The 23,483-nt window shown below is 41.5% G+C and overlaps 1 protein-coding gene across 1 annotated transcript in view; it reads right to left on the bottom strand.

The window, feature by feature from the left end:
* Positions 1–23,483, bottom strand: part of Ap4e1 (adaptor related protein complex 4 subunit epsilon 1) — an 85,398-nt gene that overhangs the window by 56,744 nt on the left and 5,171 nt on the right. The window contains exons 3-8 of the mRNA XM_021156538.2: positions 22,768–22,891; positions 17,636–17,709; positions 9,335–9,456; positions 4,517–4,676; positions 3,020–3,186; positions 283–356 (exon numbers count right to left, since the gene is read on the bottom strand). Coding sequence (XP_021012197.2) covers positions 283–356; positions 3,020–3,186; positions 4,517–4,676; positions 9,335–9,456; positions 17,636–17,709; positions 22,768–22,891 — 721 coding nt within the window. The remainder of the gene's footprint in view (positions 1–282; positions 357–3,019; positions 3,187–4,516; positions 4,677–9,334; positions 9,457–17,635; positions 17,710–22,767; positions 22,892–23,483) is intronic.

The following is a 23,483-nucleotide window of genomic DNA, read 5'->3' on the forward strand; positions in this document are numbered from 1 at the left end:
TCTAATCAGCAAGGCCCCAGGCCCAGCGAAAGACCTGTCTCAGAGCAGAATATACACACACATGCATGTGTACCTACACACATACTTGCATATCTATACTCATGCACACAAAGTCACAATTTCAAATTACTGCTATTTTCAGTGCTTACATTAACCCAAAGCTCCATCTTAAAATTAATGCACAAAAATTTCTTTGGAATTTATGGTATTTTAACACATACTTAGCTTCAACACTGAAAAGCACCATTCGTCATTAAGAAAACATGGTCATATTTTACCTACCATAAGTGACATTGTGATTTAACTCGGCTCTTCGTAAGGATTCATCAAGAACATCATACATTAATTCACTTGTCCTGTTTAAGAGATATTTTATTTGCGGGAGAATTACAGTATTCTAACCCAACAAAACAGTTTTTCAAACTTCTCTCTCTTTAAAACTGAGGATCTACAGAAGACAAGTGAAAAAAATTCATTTTACAGTAAAGTTATACAAATTTTCACATCAAAAGAAAGATGGTCTTTTCATGAGATAAACTTCCTACTTCACCAAAGGGACAGTGAGGAGACACCAAGGTCACGTAGCACTGCCCGGCCTGGCCCTGGTGTACAAACCAGATTGTTATGTAGTGCCCATGCCCTCTTAAATTTTATTTGCAACAAAGTATTTCTGGGTTGTTTTTGTTTTTGTTTTTGTTGTTATTATTGGTTTTTCGAGACAGGGTTTCTCGGTGTAGTGAACTCAGAAATCCGCCTGCCTCTGCCTCCCAAGTGCTGGGATTAAAGGCGTGTGCCACCACATCTGGCAGTATTTCTGTTTTAAGTTACAAAATTAATATTTCACATATCTAGATTTCAGATAGAATATTAATTTATCAACTAGCTTGTTATAAAAATATTCCAATTCTAGTCTTTTCCTGAAGAACAAATAAGTTCTTTACTAAGAAAAATTTAGGGGGCTGGAAAGGATGGCTCAGCGGTTAAGAGCACTGACTGCTCTTCCAGAGGTTCTGAGTTCAATTCCCAGCAAGCACATAGTGGCTCACAACCATCCATAATGAGATCTGATGCCCTCTTCTGGTGTGTCTGAAGACAGCTACGGTGTACTTATATAATATAAATAAATCTTAAAAAAAAAAAAGAAAAATTTAATTTCCATTTATATTAAAAAATAAACAAACCACTCATGTTTTATGGTCCCTGATTATAGTGACAGTGATAGTTGACATAGATACTTTTAAAAATTAAAAATCAAAGCCCCAGCCGGGCGTGGTGGCGCACGCCTTTAATCCCAGAACTCGGGAGGCAGAGGCAGGCGGATTTCTGAGTTCGAGGCCAGCCTGGTCTACAAGGTGAGTGCCAGGACAGCCAAGGCTACACAGAGAAACCCTGTCTCGAAAAACCAAAAAAAAAAAACAAAAAAACAAAAAACAAAAAACAAAAAAAAAAAAAAAAATCAAAGCCCCGTGGTGATGGTGCACGCTTTTAACCCCAACACTCAAGAAGTAGATGCAGGTAGTCTCTGTGAGTTCAAGGCCAGCTTGGCCTACAGTACAAGTTCCAGAACAGCTGGGGATACAGAGAGAAACCCTGTCTCAAAAAAAAATCAATTTTTTTTTAAAAAGAAAAAGTCAGTTTGAATTAGGTGTACTTTGATTTTCTCTAGACAGAAGTATAAATATATAATGATAATACAGGATAACTAAATTTGTCATTTTATTATATCTTCTACTACAGCAAACACAACCAATCCTTCTACAAAATTCAATAATACCACACCTAGATTAGAGTGAGGTTTTTCAATTTTACAAACAGGAAGAAATCTCATGAAATATGGAACCATTTATGGACATGGTTGAGCTAAATATTTATAACATAAGATGCACAGTGCTAGAAAACACAAGAGAATATTTAAATAATAGATATAAAACACTTTCCTAAGATATTTTCAATTACTTTATAATCATGTTAAGAAGTAAATGTTTTTACTTCGCCACATTAAGCTCTTACTAGTGTTGTGTGAATTATAATTATTTAAAAATACTTCTAAAATCATTTTATGTTTATGTATATAGATGTTTTCTTTTCTTGTGCGTCTGTATACCACATGTGTTCCTGGTGCCTATGGAGGCAAGAAGAGGGATTTGGAGTTACAGATAGCTGTGAGCTGCCACAAGGGTGCTGAGAATCAAGTCTGGGTCTTCTGTAAAAGCAACAAGGGCTCTTACCCTGTAAGCATTCTCTCCAGTACCATCAATTATTAACATAAAGACTTACTAACATAGACTGTCATAGTTAGTTCAGCAAAGGAGAAAACATTCTACTTGTCTGTACTCTAGGAGTTTGACTCTACCTATCTGTTCAATTGCTTCTATTTACCATTTGACTGAGCTGGGTGAGGGTAAACAGTAGCTTCCTCATCTTTGTATCTTTGGATATATTCTCTAAGCTTATCCACCAAGGTAACAACAACAAAATTAGTAAATAAACTTACTAAAAATCCTTGAAGTTATTTCCTGACAACACTTGATGATGTTTTATAGACCAGGAAGGTATAATACAATAACATAAAATTACTAATTTTCAGGCAGAATTCCAATAACCTTGCATCAGAACTCCATGGTATAACAGGCTATATGTTAAGAAAATAGTAATATCTAGTGAAAAGTGCAGATATCTGAAACTCAAGCTTTAATGCTTATACACAGCGATCTTCATTAAACTATGTGCTCTCTATGGTTGTTTTCAAACTATAACAACAGAGCTCAACAGCTACAGCAGACAGCTTGTGACCCACACAGGGGAAATGTTTCTTTCTGGCTTATGCTTTCTTCCAATGACGAAGCAAGTACATCTTACAAGTGGAGAATATGGATAAGCTTGGAATGCACAGTAAACTGTGTTTTTACATTAGCTTATTTACTACCAGTAAGGCAGTAAGTGCTGGAAACTTGTGGGTGACCGACCAAGCAAAGCTATGACAAGGTGTGTCACTGTCACTCTGACCTGGGAGGTTTACCTTTCATCGTCTTTCCCCAGCAGTCCCAGTATTCTCAGGAGCTGAATCTGTAACCATGGCGCTGGCACACTGTGGTAACTGAATTCTACCGGGAGCTTCCCTCCCACCACTTGCTTTAAAATTGTTACAAAACTCTCCGTCAAGTCTTTATATCCAGAAGCATTTTCCTGCATTAAAAAAAATTCTGTTAATAATAATGTCTTTTTTTTCTTTATTTATTTTTGAGATAAAGTCTCATATAACCCAGGGCTGTCCTCAAATTTGCTATGTAGCCAAGTTATTCTTTTATATCCATCCATCCATGTGTGTGTGTGTGATATATATATATATATATATATATATATATGCACTTTAAAACTTTATATGTAAGTACTACATTTCCCCTCATTTCCATCCCCTACCCATTACCCTGCCATCTCCTCCTGTGTCCCTCTCCTCCTCCCTCCCAAATCCATGATTTCTTTTTAATTATTATCATAAATGCACACATACACACAAACATACACATACATATAAAAATCTGCTGAGTCCATTTAGAGTTGCTCACATGTACGCATGCCTAAGCTGACCACCTGGTATCAGATAGCTTATCAGAGGCTTATCCCTGGAGAAGACTGATTCTCCCTCTCCTGGCAGCCATTAGGTACCTGTAGCTCTTCATGAGGGGAGCGGGGAGTGGGGGTGGGGCTTGTGAGATTTCTCCTGTCCATAATGGGATGCTACCTGGTATCACTATTCAGGGTTCTAGGAGACCACATTGTTGAGCTGTCATGAGTGCAGCTCCCTGTCTCACTGCAGAAGACACTGTCTCACAGCAGATGCCCTAGTCCTCTGGCTCCTATAATCCTCCCACCCCTCCTCAGGATGTTCCCGGAGTCTGAGGCATACATAGGAGGTGTGTTGTAGATGTATCTACTGTGGTTGGGCACCCCACAGTCAGTGTCCTCTAAATCTTAACCAGTTGTGGATTTGAACTCCTGATCTGTCTTCCATACAACTCATATAAGCAACTTACAAGTTACATTTATAAGTAAATAATAGTATAAAATATATTTATGTGTGTGTGAGTGTGGTAAATATGTGTGGCATATGTACACATGTGTGCATGAGGGTGGGCCTATGCACATGCAGAGTCCAGAGGAGGATTCTAGATCCTGCTCTATCACACTGCTTTATTTCCTTGAGTCAGGGTCTCTTGCTGAACTTAGAGCAAGACTGTCAGGCAAGAAGACCTAGAATCCCTTGTCTCTGCCTCCCTCAGCACTAGGGTGCAGGCATACATGGATGGCAACACCCATCTTTCTACATGGATGCTGGGATTTGATCTCAGATCTTCCTGCTTGTGTACCAAGCATTGTCACCCACGGGGCCATCTCTCTAGCCTATTAGTGGTATAAAATATTAATCATTTTATTAAAATACCTGAGTTTTCTTCTAATTCATAGGGATATTGTTGCAATGGTAACTACTGAGCACATGCTGAAATTGCCAACTTACCTTAATCATCCTAAGGTATATGTGCAAAGAGGCAGCCATGACCCCAACATCTCTGTCACAAAGTGCTTTCCGAAATTTAGTATGGATATGCTGTACTTGATTGGGGGCAATGAGGTAAAATTTGTATAATGCCAGAACTGCTTTTCTTCGTATAATCTCCCTAAGGATAAAAAATGAAGTTTAAACAAGGCAACCTGGGCCATCAAGTATCTATTACTAAATATTTTATTCGACTACAACAAAGTATAAAAAAGATAAAGATCCTATTTCTGGCTATGTATGAATTCAACTGTCTTCTGTAGTCGGGGAGGCTGCTGTGCACAGATCTACATTTGTGTGTGTGGAGGCCATGAACAGGTGCATGTTTGTGTGTGTGGAGGCTAGGATGATGTCAGTATCTCCCTCTGTCACCCTCTACCTTCTTTTCTGAGACAGGGTCACATACTTAATCTGGAGCTTACTGGTTCACTTTACTAGCCTGGCTGGGCAGAAAGCCCGGGACCTCCCCGCGCCATCTCAGCCCTGGCTTTCCAGGGGCATGCTGACACATGAAGCCCTGGCTTTCCAGGGGCATGCTGACACATGAAGGTTCTAGGGGGCCACACTCACTTCCAAACTTCACAACCACACCCCAAGCACACTGGCAACTGAGCCGTCTCTTCAGCCCCTTTTAAGTACTGTTGTTTTATGAGACAGGGTCTCACTGTATAGCCCAGGCTGGTCTCCAACTCATGATCTTCCTACCTCAGGCTCCAAAGTACTGCAAATACAGGTGTGGAGCACTGTGCCCAAAAAAACCCTAGCTGCCTGTCAGTTATAAATTTCTCTAATTATAGAACTTTAAGTAACATGCACAGATTACTTTTGTAATCAATTAAAATAAGATAAACACATTTTTTAATTCCTTGATTCCATTCTTGTCTCTTCGTTAGGATAAAAACTGTTCTCTATACAAGGTAAATATCTTCCAAGTACTGCTGGGATAGGGAAGCCAAAGATGCGTCTTTTCTTACTGGGATTTGTCTTTAAATCCTTGTGATAATAAAGAGCTAACGTGGAAGACGGTCTCACATGTCATCTCTAGCAGATTATGTTTCACCAACATGCAGCAACCATGAGAAGATGATATCATACATCCTAGTTTTTATTTCTTTGGTTGGTTTTGATTTCATGTTTTGTTGTTGTGTTTCAGTGCAGGGGAAATCCTTAGAGAAGCATACATACCAAAGAAACAAAAGACCCAAGTTCAAATTCCAGCACCCAAGGTTGGTGGCTCACAACCACCTGTAACTCTAGCACCAGGGGCATCTAATGGACACTGCACTGAGACAGAAGCTTTTGACCAGATTTATGGTTCTAGGCAGGAATTCCCTATTCAAGACTATTCAAGAAAGCCCCTTTTCAAGACTATGGAAACCTACAACTCTGTTAACTAATTAAAACATACAGTTTAAAAGGAAGGGCTTGAACTGAGTTTCCCTGCAGCAGTGGGCAACACTTTCCCAGAAAACATTGGTAATTAGGTAACTTATTAGTCAGGAAGGCCCGAAAGCTCCCAGAGCAACCCAGGTCACTGCCGCTGCTCCTGTAAGTACATGACAAAACCCTGCTGATGGAGGCAGCACGCATTTTGGTTATAGGACTCTGTGCTTGCCTCTGTGCTGGCTTTTACCTGAGGGCTGGGGTCTGAGCTCAGCCCAGGCCTACACAGCCTGCTGTCCACTCAACTCTCAACCCACACATGCTTGAGAAATCAGGTTTACATACAGGATTGTTGGAGAATTGAGGGGTTTTCTCTTATACATCATTTATTTCATGGTTTTTAAAAGTATTAACATTCTAAATAATAACACATTATGTTGTAGGATACACAAATAGTCAACTATTAATAAAGCTCAAAGCGACCTGGAAACGGTCCCCGTGCTGGTCGGCTTCCACTGTTGTTATAGGTGTGCTTGATGTCCACTTGCCACACATCATACTCACCACAGTAAGGGACTGCTTCTGAGGAAGTGTCCTGAGAGCCCTGACTGGTGTGACTCTGGGCTACACCTTCTGGGATCCCAGATCAAAAGGGTACAGCCAAAGGACAATCAGCCTGCCTTTTGCTGGCTTGGCTTCCCTCTTGCCACAGATTTGATTTGCTCTGTCACCACTGTTGATTCCTTTGCTGACAGCAGAACCAGCATTTCTGAACTTTCATAGTAAACTAAGGACCAGGGGTAATCCAGGAAACTTCTGGGCTTACAGCGCCAGACTGGGACTGCTGAGGCACTTGGCCTTTTGCCACGTATATTTTCACTATCATGTCCTACCTTTATCCTTTCCTATGACAGAGCCTGGGTGGTACTACGCTGAGTGATGAAGTGCCCAGCTGCAAGGACTGAGGAATTATGAGGTTCTCCTCTCGGGTGTGATTCTTATTGTTACTACTTTAAAGCTGAGTTATTAAATTCTTTAATAAAAATAATTTTCTAATTATGCATGTTGTGTAGATGTGTGTGTGTGTGTGTGTGGCTGGAGAGATGCCTCAGTGGTTAAGAGCACATGCTGCTCTTCACATCTTCCTGAGGACTCGAGTTCGATTCTCAGCACCATGTCAGGCAGTTCCTAACTGCCTATGATTCCAGCTCCAGGACATCTAGCCCTTTGACCTCTATGAGCACCTGTACTGATGTGCACACACCCACACAGATACACATAATAAAAAGAATAAAAAATATTTAAAAGACAGGCACACCTCCTTGGAGATAGACCCTTTATGAAACACAACTGACCTGTCACTCAAGATGTGCCAGTGCAATAGTGACATGACTATTATAGGGGTGACCAACCACTTTCTAACTGGATGTGAGGCCTGCTCCACAGGAGGGAATTTATGCCTGGTACTGGGAACCTGGTCTGAAGTTTAGGGCTCATGGGCCCTATGCAAGAACCTACTACTATTATTTTGCTAAATAGACACATTGCCAAGCTGTCTTCTAAATATTTATGTTTATAACCATAAATTAGTGCTTTCTCGACCAGAGAAATACCTGTCAGAAGCCACCTAGGAAAGGCTATGGCAAGCAAGCGAGTTTTCTGGAGAAGGCCCACCGCTATGCATGGCTGTGATGGCCATGATTATATAACCTAATGATTCCTGGGCATCAGACTACCCTATTGGGCAAATTCCCTATAGATCAGCAGGAAGATGAACTTTCATTAATTAATGCTAGATGAATTAATTATAGAATTCCTGATTTGATTCAAATAATTTTAAGAGGAAAGTTTGAGGACATGGTTTTGTTTTGCCAGAAAGATGTAATAAAGTTAGATCAAGAATAGAATGCTTCCATTCCTCATAGAATAGTACCTATAGGCTGCATAATAAGGAATACAGTGGGGTTTTATAAACTGCACTAAGGAGAGAATGAAGCTTAGGACAAATATGTGATCAAGTTAAAACATTCATTCTAGGTCAGATCCGAGGATGAAGCCACAAGTGTGTACTATGATAAAGCAAGGCCATGTGAAACTGTGGCTTTGAACTTATACTGAGCTTACAGAATGAAACACTGCTTTGAAGTTACTACTGACATCCTTCTGTAACTCCTCTTTTGTGTAACATTTATCTGTGAGGTAATTTTATAAAGAACTTTTGTCTAAAATAGTAAATTGCCGAAGAGAAAAAATAAAGTGAGGCTTTTGGGGCTCTACTCCAGCCACCAAATGTCTATATGTCTATATGTCTGTCTGTCTATATATATGTGCATATATACATATGTAGGTATATGTGTATGTAAATAACTATTCATGTGCACTTGTGAAACTGATGAAATAGGTGATCAGTCCAGACAGTGTGTGTGTGCGTGTGTGTACATGTGTTACTTTTCTCAGCACTTTGACCAGTCTCTGCTTTAACCATTGTGTACAGACGTGTATACACACACACACACACACACACACACACACACACACACACACGAGATTCTTCTTTTCTTCCTTTTCTTTTCTCTTTGGCTCACAAAGAACTCCGAGCCTTTTGCCTGCCCATCTAGGGGTCCTTGAGCTCAAGAGGAAAGTGCCCAGGAAAGGCCTCAGAATAACAAAGAGTTAAAGAAAGAGATACGTTACCAAAGTAAACAACTTCTGCCCAGCAATCACAGACACCACCCTCCTGCCTTCCTAAGAGAACTGGATACAGAACTAGACCTCAGCAAAACATCCTTTTTGCGGTGGGGCAGAGAGGCAATGGTTAAAGCAGAGACTTACAATTGGTCCAAGAGCTGAGAAAAGTAACTGTGAGTGCTCAGCCCTAAACAGGGCATCCATATTACAAACACCTTCCCTCGAAGCTCAGGGGACATCTTGAAAAAGGGGAGGAAAACATGTAAGAGCTAGAAGATGAGGAGGAGTACCAGGAGAGACTGTCTCGTGACATGACATGGTCATGGCCTTATGAACTCACTGCAGCTGTGGTTACCTACACAAAACCTGCACAAAATGAAGTCAGTTAATATCCCAGCACGAGTAGTAGGGAGACCCAAAAGCGTGTAATCTTTCTCTGACTACTCATGTTTGGTAGATGGGTCAACACCCATGCATACGTGGGCAACACTAACTGGACTCAGTGGGTTGTTGTTATTAAGACAGAAGGAAAAAAGACACGAAGGTGAAGAGGTTATGTTGGGAACGGTCTAAGGAGTCAGGTGTGGATATGATCAAGTACAATGCACAGACGTATGGAATCATGAAAGAGTAAATGAAATAGACAAATGAATCTGTTTTGAAATATATAGTATAGACATCTAATCTATGTCAAAATAATTTACTTACTTAGAATGTTGAAGTTTATCTTCTATTAGTGGAAGAACAGCTGGAATCATTTCTCGAGGGAAAATCTGGCTGACAACAGTTAGTGCCATACATACTTCGACCAGATTAGTGCTCTGCAAGTCCTGCCATACGCAAGCAAAGAAGACAGAGAGAGTCAAAGCAAGAAAAGACAGACTTAACATGATAGCAATCCTGCTTCTTAATGATTCCCCTAGCTTTATATATTCACACCTGCCTGTGAACCTACAAAATATCCCCACTGGTTTTATTTGCTTTGAGCTACAGGCCAAAGAAAGCATTCAGAAGTGGGCAACAGCCCTCTCTAGTTTAACAGCAAAGTAAAATAGAAACTTTGCAAAACAGATCAAGGAAAAGTCCAGACTCTGTCCTGAAAGACTGGTGGTTCTGGGAGCTCTTCCTACCCAATGGATGACAGTGATCAGAACTAGAGGACAGAGAGTCTCAGAAAATTCAAACTACTCTCCCAGTAACATACATGTTAGAGCAGGGCAGGGTAGAGAGGATGAGGCAGGAGAGAAAAGGTTTATGGGGCAGAGGTGGAGGGAGGAGAGGTGCTGGAAACCCACACTACTGATGAACTCAGAGCAAGTGTTACAGTAGATGCTAAATCTGGCCAACAGAATAAATACCTCTACACTACAGAGTTAAACTTTGAATCATACTTGAACAGTGTTCAGCCAAATAGAAAGCTGATCAGAACTAAAGTCCACAGAGGAACTTAAACACAGGTTTCAAGAGGTGACCTGGACATTGGGAAAGACAGCCTAGGGGTATGGCTAACAATCAAAACTGGACTTTTTTTGACTCTTTTTTAGACTTGTGTGTGTGTTGTGTCCTGTGGGGAGTACACGTGTGCCACAGCTGTATGTAGAGGGCAGAGGACAACTTCGTGGAGTCCATTCTCTCCCTCTGCCCTATGTGGGCTCCAGGAATAGAACACAGATTATCAGCCATCTCACAGTGGTCCCAAATGGACTCTTGAAATACTGCCCATAGGTGTGACACGCATCTGGGAGCCCAAGAAGAACATGGAAAGAGATGAAACTGGAATCAGCAAGCTAGGAGAGTTGCATCCAGGTTCTGTCTCAACCAGCTTTCTTCATCTGCATTCATTCCACTTTAATACCCAGGGTCAATTCAGGTGGGCCAAGTCTGCCTCTACTCTCACTCTGTCCTTTCTTTCCTTTCCCTAGGCTTCCTTAAAGAATGAAAGCTGACACATGCTTTGTGCTATCTCTGTCTCAGACTCTCAAAAGCTTGGCTGCCCTCTTTTACCTTTGTCTTCTCTTTCAACATTTAGTCAACACTGCCCATGCCCACTCTAATCTTGTTTCTACTGCTTCCCACTTCATTTATTTCTCCCTCCCTTACTTATGTCTATAACCAATACTACTCGATAACCGTACTGCTTTTCTTTTCCATTCAGTCACAGCAACTACTATGGTAGTCTATATAGCACTCTATGTGATTTTCAACGACTGTGTACTCATGCTGGGCCTACCACTGGTTTAAAAGCAGACACAGATAATGACTGTTTTTTGCACATGGACTTCTCCAAGGTAAGAGCTGAGAACTGACTGTCGCACAGAGGAAAAATGATATTTCAGCCCTGCTATGTAGTCTAGTCTCTCTAGAACATGGTGAACATTTCAATTTAAAGAGAGTTTTAAGAACACAAATCCCATCACCACTTCGATACTGCAAAACTCCAGAAACATGAGAAACCAAAATAACAGAACTCCTCCAAAAACTGCAAAGCCCACAGCAGTGTCCTAAAAATACGGTGGATTAGATGAAACGCCAAGCAAGGAATTCTAAAGAATGCTTGAAGAGGACAAACATAAACTCTTACTGAATCTCAAGAGAACACAAGGTACAAAAGCAGAATTCTGAAAAACCACTCAACTGAAACACTGCAAATGCAAAATGCAGTAAGTCAAATAAAGTTTCCCGGTGAGCTTCACTGAACAGATGGATGGGGACTGGGGAAGGGAGGGCAGAATACCAGGGCCTGAAGGCCTGAAGAATGACAGGGTAGAGGAGTTAGGACATTCTTATTACAACAAATATAAAACAGTAAGTTCAATCAACATTCATTATCTATTGAATTCTATGAGAAGATAAACTCTATAAACTATGGTCATTAAAAGGAGAATTCTATGTCAACGGCATAGAAATATATTCAATACAATTATAGCAGAAAGTTTCCCAACTCTAAGGAAAAGGATTGCCCATCCAAGTATAGGAGGCATTTAGGATTCCCAAATGGATTAGAGCACCAATTTCAGCTGACACCTCAAACACCAAACATGCAGAAGGTGCATTGAATGCTCTGCGGTGGTTTGGATAAGAATGGCCCCCATGGGCTGGAGAGATAGCTCAGCAGTTAAGCACTGACTCCTCTTTCCAGAGGTCCTGAGTTCAATTCCCAGCAACCACAACTCACAACCATCTGTAATGGGATCTGATGTTCTCTTCTGGTGTGTCTGAAGATAGCCATAGTGTACTCATACACATAAAATAAATAAATAAATCTAAAAAAAAAAAACAAAAACAAAAACAACCATACACACACACACACACACACTCACACACACACATACACACACACACACACACATACACACACACACACACACACACACACACACACACACACACACACTCACACTCACACACACACACAGAATGGCCCCCACAAGCTCAGATATTTGAATGGTTAGTTTCTACTTGGTGAAACTGTTGGGGAAGGATTAGAAGGTGTGGACTTGCTGGAAGAGGAGTATCACTGGGAACGAGCTTTGAGGTTTCAAGAGCCCATACCATTCCCAGTGCACTTTCTGCCTCCTGGTAGTGGGTCAAGATGTGAACTCTCAGCTGTTCCTGCCACCTGCCCTGTCATCATGGACTCTAATCCTCTGAAACTATAAACCCAGTTAAATGCTTTCTTTACAAGTTGCCTTGGTCATGTTTTATCACAGCAATAGGATAGTAACAAACACTAAGTCATAAGTAAGGGCAGGTTTGCCACACCAACTCCAGTAGAATCTGTGTGACAAGTTCCACAGACTGAGGCAGTAGACTTCAAAAGAAGGAGATCTCCTGGAACTGTTTTTGGAACTCCTGATCAGAGCAAAATATTGAGCCGAAGTTCTCATGGCAATCTATCTGCTTTTTTTCCCCTTATTCCTTTTCTTATTTACATGTTCCTGGTAGCCTAGGCCAAGATCTTAAGCGAGAATAATGGGTAAGAAACCATCCCTTGAGATGGGGTCACTAACATGACCTTATCTCTGGGGAAACCAACGCTTTACTTTATAAATCATTTACAAATTTATATAATAGTATTATGATAAATAAAAACTTTCACAACAATAAAATTTCATATGGCTGCATGTGTGTTATCAGAGGTGGGCTTTGGTATATGGTAAAGGAAGCCTTAAATAAAAAGAATTAAAATAGCTTAAATTTATGCATTGAAGATTTATAAAAAATCAGGCATTAGATGTTAAACAATAATTGACCGTAAAGATTTATTAACCTGCTCTTAGAAATATGCCACTAGCCTTGGATGACTGCTCCACCGAATACATCCTTTCAAAATTGTTATACTTGGATGATTTCTATTAATCATGATGTTATCTGTTCTGCTTGTGATTCACTGAATACATCTTCTAAGAGTTGTAATATTTGTTCTTTTAATGTATAAAAACCCCTGCTTGAGAGCTGCAAAATACACTCAGATTCAAACTGCCTCTGTTTGTCACCACCGAATCCTTACCCACCTGGCTTCGAGGACCCTCATTCCAGGGACCCCATACCCGACTGGGGTGGTCTGTGGCACAGGCTCATTAAGATAACGTTAGATTTTCAACAGAAACTTTTTAAGTTAATAGGTCTCGGAGCTGTATCTCAAGCTCTGAAAGGCAAGTGCCAGGTGACCAAATGCAGCCAGTGTGTCTGTAAACTGAAGGGGGTTAAAAAAAAAAGTTCCTCAACAGAAACAGGCTAATGCCAAGCCATATATAGAACATTACATCACCCTCCAAGGCTCAGAAAACATCATGAAGAAGAGGCAGAAAGAATGCAAGAACCAAGGAGAAGTTGGGAAGGAGTTTGGAATGTTAATTCCAGCCACAACATGGCTATGCATGCCTGAGCTCCTAGCAGTTGTAATTTCCTGCACAAAATCTGCACAAGATTGAGCCATCAACCCGGGCGTGGTGGCGCACGCCTTTAATCCCAGCACTTGGGAGGCAGAGGCAGGCAGATTTCTGAGTTCGAGGCCAGCCTGGTCTACAGAGTGAGTTCCAGGACAGCCAGGGCTATACAGAGAAACCCTGTCTCGAAAAAAAAAAAAAAGAAGAAGAAGAAGATTGGACCATCAACAATCTGTCCTAAAGAGAAAAGATCCATGGGCCATGAGCCCTCCCTGAGGATGTATGTGCAGTCGCCTGATGGAGGCAGGGTAGATGTGTTCTTCTGCAGTGTAGCATCACTAAGTGGCCCATGCCCCTGTCAAGATGCCTTTACCTACTCTCCTGCAAACAGCACTAGTGAAACTCACTGGGTCATACAAGAGAAAGACATGAACACAGTAAGGGGAAAGCTGGGAAAGCAAGAGGCCTCCAGGAGTCAGAGGGGCAAGAGAGGATCAGAGTGAGCATGTCCAAACTGCATTGTATACAGGAATAAAGACGCCACAATGAAACCCACTTTATCTACAAATAACACACAAAGTACACAAAGCTTTGAAAAAAGGCGGAAGAAACTAAAACCCACTATCTGACGCCTCAAACACCAAAGTCCATTCTACAGCAGAAAATACTTGAAGAAATGCTTCAGACTGAAAACTGAACGTACTCACCAAGTCCAGGGATCATAAACTACACAAAAACACTAGCTAAGTAAATGAAGATCAAGAAAACACCCAACACTACAAAATCAACAAAATGGCAAGAATTAATAGACACCTTACAATAATAACTCTGCATTACCAATTGCCTCAATTCACCAATCAAAAGACACAGAATGCCAGAGTGTATTAAAACCCAACATGCATCTACCTGTTGCCTCTATAGCATGCGCCTCACACTCCCAGACAGACTCTGCCTTAGGGAGAAAGGAAGGGAAGGGAAGCCAAGGAAAAGGAATTAGGAACAAGCTGGGGTTAACTAACTGACAAACTAGACTTTAAACCAAAATCAGTGAGAAGGGTTGAAGAAGGAACAGCCTGGCTCAGCTGTAAAGGTACACGCTTCGCAAGCAGGATGGCCTTAGCTCGGTCCCTGGAACCCACAGTGGAAGGAAGAACCAACTCCTCAAAGTTGTCCTCCAGCCTTCACATGGCACAGAACAAATTCAATGTAAGTTTTAAAATCCGAGATAATGCACATAAATAATGTAAAGATATACCTTAGGGCCTCGGTAAACAAGAACAGTCAAATCTAAAACCAGTAAGTAGAAAAAAATTAGATCAGAACAGAAATTAATAAAAACAAAAAATGAAATCTGTTTTTTTTGAAACGATAAATGAGATCAACCATTAGCCAAAACAACCAAAGAGAAAGTGGACCCAAATTAATAAAATTAGAGATGAAAAGAGAAACATTTCAACAGATACCAACAAAATTCAGAAAACCATTAGAATGTTTTAAAAACTTGTATTACAGTCTGGAGAGATGGCTCAGTGGTTAAGAGTACTGACTGCTCTTCCAAAGGTCCTGAGTTCAATCCCAGCAACCACATGGTGGCTCACAGCCATCTGTAATGAGATCTGATGCCCTCTTCTGGTGTGTCTGAAGACAACTACAGTATACTTACATATGATAATAAGTAAATCTTAAAAAAAAAAAAAAAGCCAGGCTTGGTGGCGCACGCCTTTAATCCCAGCACTCGGGAGGCAGAGGCAGGCGGATTTCTGAGTTCGAGGCCAGCCTGGTCTACAAAGTGAGTGCCAGGACAGCCAGGGCTATACAGAGAAACCCTGTCTCGAAAAACCTAAAAAAAAAAAAAAAAAAAAACTCTACTAGAAAACTTTTAGGGAGGGCATTGGTGGCACAAGCTTTTAAACCCAGCACTTGGGAGACAGAGGCAGGCAAATTTCTGAGTTCAAGGCTAGCCTGGTCTACAGAGTGAGTTCCAGGACAGCCAGGGCTACACAGAGAAGCCCTGTCTCGAAAAACAACAACAAAAAAACCAAACAAACCAACCAACCAAACAAACAAACAAACATGAAAATGTTAATATTTTTTTTAAAGAAAGAAAACTCTTAGATTTATAAACATTTTCATGCTCAGCACACAATATATACTTGTATGAAAATGTCATAAGCCAGGCAGCCCATGCCTATATTCCTAGCACTGGGGAGATACAGGCAGGAGGATCAGGAGTTCAATGCCATCTTTGGCTACATATTGAGTTTGAGGCTAGTCTGAGATACGTGAGATCCTGTTTCAGAAAGAAAATTAAGAGGGGAGAGGATAGGAAAGGTCCTACATCACACACACATGGACACGGACACACACAGACATATAAAAAAATAAAAGAGAGCTGAGGATGTAGTTGGTAGAGTACTTGTCTAGCATACATGAAGTCCTAGTTTATGACACACAAGGTCATAACCCAACTGTAACAGTCCACACGGCTCCACTCTGGAGGGAGGGGTGGAGCCAGGAGGATCAGAAGTTCAAGGACAACCTTTGTATACAAGAGACCTTATCTCAAAAAATAAGCAGCCAGGCCTTTAAAACCAGTCCTCAATAGGCAGATTTCTGTGAGTCTGATGCCAGTTTGGTCCACATACTTGCTCCAAACAAATTAGAGTCTTAAAAACAAAAACAAAAACCCTTCCAGAGGTTAGAGAGGAGCTCAGTGGTGCAGCTCCTGCAGAGGACTGAGGTTGGCATCCCAGTGCCAAGCAGCCACAGCTGCTGCAATGCCAGCACCAAAGGAACCGATGCCATCTTCTGACCTCCATAGGCATCTGCACTCACATTTACACATAGAACTAAAGCATGAGCCTTTGAAAGTAAAATTTTCTTTTTTTTTTTTTTTTTTTGGCTAATATCCACCACAGAATTCAAAAGGCTCAACAAGCTGAAGTGCCCAAGTGAGGACACTTCAGTCCCACTTGGGAGAGAGAAGAAAGCATCATAAGTGGGGAGGGAGAGAAGGACCTGGGAGGGAAAGTGGATGGGGAGGGGGGAACCTGATCTGGTGGTACTGGGTGAGGGAAAAGGACTGAAGCCCTGAGGGCCAGCAGAAAGAATGGAAACAGGCAACCTCAGAAGATTGTATGTAGGGGGGACCCCCCAGAGTATACCAGAGACCTGGGAGGTGAAAGACTCCCAGGATTCACAGGGAGGGACTTTAGATGAGATGCCCGACAGTAGGGAGAGGAAACTTATAGAGCCCAACTCCAGCAGGAAGACAGGGCATCAAGTGAGGGATGGGGTTGCCATCCACAGTCACAACTCTGACCCATAATTGTTCCTGTCTGAAAGAATTACAGGGATGGAAATGGAGAGTCGTCTGCAGAAAAGAAGGTTCAGCAACAGGCCCAAAGTGGGATGCAGCTCAAGGGGAGGTCCCAAGGCCTGACACTATTACTCAGGCTATGGAGTGCTCACAAGAAGGGACCTAGCATGACTGCCCTCCGAAAGACCCAACAAAGAAGCTGAAAGAGTCAGATGCAGATATTTGCTCCCAACAAATGGACAGAAGCAGCTGATCCCTGTTGTTGAATTAGGGAAGGCTGAAAGAAGCTAAGGAGAAGGGCGATCATGTAGGAGAACCAGCAGTCTCAATTAATGTGGACCCCAGAGATCTCTCAAACACTGGACCACCAAACAGACAGCATACACCAGCTGATATGAGGCCCCCAACACACATACAATAGATGACTTCCAGGTCTGTATTCATTCAGAGATGATGCACCTAACCCTCAAGAGACTGGAGGCCCCAGGGAGTTTAGAGGTCAGATGGGGTGGAGTGTGGGGGCATCAATGTGGAGATGGGGTGTGGTGGGGAGGAGGTATGGGATGTGGAACAGTTGGAGGGTGGGAGGGGAAGGGTGGGGAATGGAATATGGAGTGTAAAAAATGAATTACAAATAAAATTAAATTTAAAAAATTAAAAATAAAAATAAATAAAAATTTCTTTTTAAGGCAATTTTGTTAAGTAAACCTATACTTTTAAGTTTAAGTAACTATGGCTAAAGAGAAATGTCCTGAGACAGCAGAAATAAGACTTCATAATAAGCAGTATAAAATACGGTACCTTTACCACTGTATTCACAAGGAGAAGCAAAAGTTCATGACTTTCATGTAGAAATAAAGAAACAGCCAAATAACCTATTAAAAAACGAAGGAAAAGTTTTCATTACTACCTAACTCCCCAAAAATTCTTTCGTAATAAATTAAAGCCATATTTCAAGTTTTAAGTGTGAAACATATCGGTTACCAGGTAACATTAAAAACAAAGTGTAAAATACAAAGTTAACAAACGTCACTGAAGAGTTCAGGTGTCCTTCATCCTGCGTATTCAGAACAGCAGATTCTACAACATATACCAAACTAAAGCCCTGCAGATGACAGAGCTCTCGTGCAAACCTGCAGCATCCATCAAAATAATCTGTCCCTTAGAGCTAACATACAATTATCAAGAAGTAGTTATTGCCTCAGCATCGAGCCACTGAGGGGCATCTGTCCCTGTTGTATGAGCTATCTAAGCCAGCCTGATACGGTCAAGCTACTCAGATTTTTTTTTTTTTTTCAACTAAAGACAGTGTTGAGGAAGTAACAGTTATTGAGGAAAGACAGACTGTCTACCACATTAAATGTACTCACCAGCTTAATGAAGCATTTCTATTTCAAAAGTTATGCGTTAGGATTGAGGAATGAATATATTGATATTACGACAAATGCCATAGTCACATGTGCCAGTGCCACATGCTTTATGGCATTTCTGGCCCCTTTTCACATTGCCAATGATATTTATTAGTTACTATGTGTCAATAGCTATAACCCTTGCCTCACTGAATTCTCCAAACAACCCTATACCCTATTAAGTGTGATTACTATGCCAGTGCAGTGATGACGGCAAAAGAGAGGCTAACACCCAAAGTCTACTGCTGTTACAACCCAGAGTCAGTCCCCACGGACTCTGTGCCTGACCACCCAGTTCTCACCTCATTCTCTCTTCTCACCCCTTCTAGCCCTTTCAACATGGACACTGTTAGTTATCCTTAGCATTACTCAGGAACCATGCATCATGTCTCATGCACACCCTGGGAAACCCCTTAGAAACATCTAGTCTCACAGACATGGGAGCAGCACAGCTGATTGAGAACAAAGACAGAGAACAAATGACAGAGAACAAAGCTGTTACTCCTGCAAGGGTGGAAAAGCTGAGGAGGCCAGGGAGCACTTTCAGCAGAGCCACGTCTTCTAGCTGAGGTCTCACGTGTCCCACACCCAAGTCAATAAACAAGTTCAAAGGATATATTAAAGAAACCTTAATTCTGTTACAACAAACACTTGTTTTGACAGAGAATAAAGAAAAGGATAGCCGGGAGTGGTGGCCCACGCCTTTGATCCCAGCACTTGGGAGGCAGAGGCAGGCAGATCTCTGAGTTTGAGGCCAGCCTGGTCTATAGAGTGAGTTCCAGGACAGCCAGGGCTACACAGAGAAACCCTGTCTTGAATGAATGAATGAATGAATGAATGAGTGAAAGAAAGAAACAAAGAAACAAAGAAAAGGATACTATGTAATTTAACAAATAGCTGTAACATGGAGCAATCAAGTATGACTGCAGAGTGTATCTGACATGACTAAGAATGAGGAACTGGGCTAGGGATACAGCTGAGTTGGCAGAGTGTACACAAAGCCCTCACCTGTACTAGCACCAGACATGCACACAGCGCACACACATACATGCAAACAAAATTTACACATAACACAAACATTTAAAAAAAAAAAAAAGTTACTTGAAGGGCTGGAGAGATGGCTCAGCGGTTAAGAACACTGACTGCTCTTCCAGAGGTCCTGAGTTCAATTCCCAGCAACCACATGGTGGCTCACAACCACCTATAATGGGATCAGAAGTCCTCTTCTGATGTGTCTAAAGATAGCCACAGTGCACTCACATACATAAAAATAAATAACTAAATCTTAAAAATAAAAAGTTACTTAAAGCTTGGGACAAAGCATCTAATAAAGCAAGTTAAAGCCGGCAGTGATAGCGCACGCCTTTAATCCCAGCACTCAGGAGGCAGAGTCAGGTGGATATCTGTGAGTTCAAAGCCAGCCTGGCCTATACAGCAAGTTCTAGGCCAGCCAGGTCTACATAGTGAGACCATGTCTCACAAAACAAACAAAAAACCAAAGTAAGGAAAAAGAGCTTGTTTGAGCTCATGATCTGAGGGCATGTCATCATGGTAGAGAGAAGATATGGTGGCAGAAGCTGGGGAGGTCCTAGTGTATCCTTACGCAAGAAGCAGGGAACAATAAATGACACAAAAATAAAATTGAAAATGAAAAAAAATGTTAAGTCTAAAAATCTAAACGTAGCAACAGCTATTCTAAGTAATCCTACCACCTACCCTGGTTAGTCTTTCTGTCAACTTGACAAAATCTAGAGTCTGGGAAGAGGGACACTAACTGAGAATGCCTCCATCAGACGGTCTTTAAGCAAGCCTGTTGGTGCATTTTCTTAATTAACAATTAATGTGGAGGACCCAGCCCACTGGGACAGGTGGTACTGAATGCTGTAAGAAAGCGGGGTGAGCAAGCCAGTAAGCCGCACTCCTGCATGTTCTCTGCTTCACTTCCTGGCCCTACGGTCCTGGGTGAGAGACTGTGGCCTGGGAGTGGTAAGCTAAAAGAAACCCTTTTCTCCCCAGGTTGCCTTTGATTAGTACAATGGCTAGTCTTTGTTGTCAACCTGACTGGATCTGTAACCAACTAAAACCCAAGTAGCTGGACATACCTGTGAAGGGTTTTCTTGATTGGAGCATTGGAGATGAGAAGACCCACCCTAAATCTGGGTCAGACCTCTCAGCAGCAGCCTATACAAAAGGAAGCTGAAGAAGGAAGCTTTGGCATTTTGCCTGCTTGCCCTCACTTTCACTGGCAGGCTCCTCAATCCTGTTGCTAAGGCATTCCGTGGATGGTATGAGAACCCATCTCTGTGGATTCCAACACAGACTGAAGACTGGCTTAAGATGAGGTTGCTTTTTACTTCTCCTATCAAGTTCAACAATAATGTAAAAACAATTTTTTTTTTCAGACAGGCATGTTGGCACAGGCCTTTAATCCTGGAACTGTGGGAGGCAGAAGCAGATGGATTTCTGTGAGCTCAAGGACAACTGGGGCTACATAGTGAGGCCCTGTCCCAAAAAAGAAAAGAAAACAAACTACAGCCTCAAAACCTTAAGAAACCAAACCAAACCAAACAAGGACACTCCAAATACAACCACCTGGAAGCTAAGTGAGGACGATCATTAGAAATGTTACAGACAAATGAAAACACTAGCAGGGTGGGCACCAGAAGGCACGAAAGCCCACCGTCACAGAAGCCAGGAGTGGTGGTGTGATCCCAGCATCTGGGAAGTGAAAGCAGGAAAATCACCCATGGATAAATAACAGAGGCCAGCCTGGACGACACGAGGCTACCTGCAAGAAGAAAACAACAACAACAACAGAAAGGAGCCACCTTGCTGAAGGGAATCTAAGGAACAGTCTGACAACACAGCACAGTGGCTGTGAAATAAATGAAATAAAATGCCTGCAGAGCCAGTCTGAGAGCCACAGGAAAGTCCTGTCTGAAAACAAGGAAAGCCTACTGGAATTAAATCCCAGTGATATATAAGCTTTAAAAGAAATCAATTTTAATGATTTCTTTAATAACACAAAAAGCTCAGGACTATAAAAAGCTTGAATTAGTCTGAAAGCCAAAACATTAATATATGAAGAAAATTAATATACTGTTAAGAAAAGACACATACTACCACAAGGTACCAGATGGAGGGAGTCACAGAATGATCTTAGAAGAGTTCAAGTTTACTGTGGAATACAGACAGGAAGACGCCACAGAACACTCTGCTTGGAAAAAGGCCACACTAACGTAGGAGCTAACGAGGCTCTGTGGTGGAGTGGCGCTCAGTGCGTGGAAGGCTCTACTCTATTTTCTTCCCTCCTCCCTCGCCTGAGTCAGTCAATCCATGAAGACTGCTCATTCCTAGGAGACTGACATTATCGCTCTCACGGGGTGAAGACCATGTTCCATCCCAACACTGCCCCAGCGACGCTTTGGGGGATTTTCATACAACCTGAAACCACTGGAAACAAATTCATGTCTTAAAAGAATTTTTCCAAACACTCTAAAGGATTACTGCAGAAAAAAACAAAAAACCAAAAATCTTAATACTTCTAACAGCTATAGGTAGCCTTGGGAACATGAGAACAGCATTGTTTAAATTATTCTAGCTTGTTTCAATTTTTATTTTACAAAGAATAATTTCTTAGCCAAGCAAGTCAATAACCCAGCACTTGAGAGGCAGAGGCAGGACACTAGCAAGTTTAAAGACTTCTTTTTTTTTTTTGTTTTGTTTTGTTTTCTTTTCTTTTTCAAGACAGGGTTTCTCTGTGTAGCCCTGGCTGTCCTGGAACTCACTCTGTCGACCAGGCTGGCCTCGAACTCAGAAATCCGCCTGCCTCGGCCTCCCGAGTGCTGGGATTAAAGGCGTGCACCACCACGCCCAACTGTAAAACCTCTTTTTAAAAAGCAAATTAAGGGCTGGTAAGATGGCTCCGTGGGTAAGAGCACAAACTGCTCTTCCGAAGGTCCAGAGTTCAAATCCCAGCAACCACTTGGTGGCTCACAACCATCCGTAACGAAATCTGACTCCCTCTTCTGGAGTGTCTGAAGACAGCGACAGTGTACTTACATATAATAAATAAATAAATAATTTAAAAAAAAAAAAAGGCAAATTAACCAATTAATGAGTAGTCCTCTCTCAGCATGAAAGTAATGGGATTAGCTAGGCTTCTTGAAGCAAGCGTTTACAATTTACACACCAGGAACTCAGCTGTATGCCCAGCTCGTGGGTTTGGCAGGAGCGTGTGGCATTTTGCCCTCACACAATCAAGCACTTCTGAATAGTCTCTGTGACTCCAAAATGCACACTTTACCTACAGGCTTTGTGTGCTAGCTTTGGAAATTTGGGCTGGAATGTAGCTAAGTGGGAGAGAAGCTGACTTAGCATACAGGGTCCACATTTAGTCCCCAAGACTACTATAAAGTCTGTAACGCAAAACTCTAAAAACATACTATATACCAGCCATCATTTTATATATGGTTAAAACCTTAAAAATGACAGTCAGTACAGAAGTCTTAAACATATACATACCCACTCTTTTTTCTAAGAGGTTTCCTTGTTGGGCCAACTTGATTGCATGTATATAACCAAAAGAAGCATCGTATCCAAGCATCTCACAGTATATAAGTCTCACCATACATTCCTTCATCATTTTCTGAAAAGTGAAATACCAATCACTATGTAAACAAACAGAATGCTTTCGTTTTCTGTATGTCACACGCGGTTAACAAGGGAGCCATCTATCCTGGTTATGAAGAACTAATAACTAATGTAGCTATTTCAAAGCAATTGCCCAATACCAGAATATAAAAATAAAAGCTGCTTCTAACAATTACCAACACTATTTATGTCAAAAAACTAGTTCAAATATTTGATTGATAACGACAATATAAACTACCCAGCACGACTTCCGATTCTATGTGCACAGACAGGTTTGATTAGAGGGGGGTCCTCAGACAAAATGCCATCCACGATGATCATATTTGTCATTTAAAATCAATCTGAATATGTTTCATCAAATGAAAACAGATGGAAAAATTGCCATAAGTCAGTAATATATTTGTATCTGCAAGCCACAGTATTCCTGCCTTTCCAGCACTCAGGAGCTGGGCCAGGGGCTGATGCAGAGGACTGTGTGAGCCCAGGATTGGAGACTAGTGTAAAGAACACATCGCAAACTAAACATAGGCTTTTTCTTCAGCATTATCATATCACAGATATGTAATCGTCTGCTATGTAAGTACGCT

The sequence above is a fragment of the Mus caroli genome, unplaced genomic scaffold, assembly GCF_978045245.1.
Source record: "Mus caroli unplaced genomic scaffold, Mus_caroli_1 scaffold_2, whole genome shotgun sequence".
In the NCBI taxonomy this organism is placed as follows: domain Eukaryota; kingdom Metazoa; phylum Chordata; class Mammalia; order Rodentia; family Muridae; genus Mus; species Mus caroli.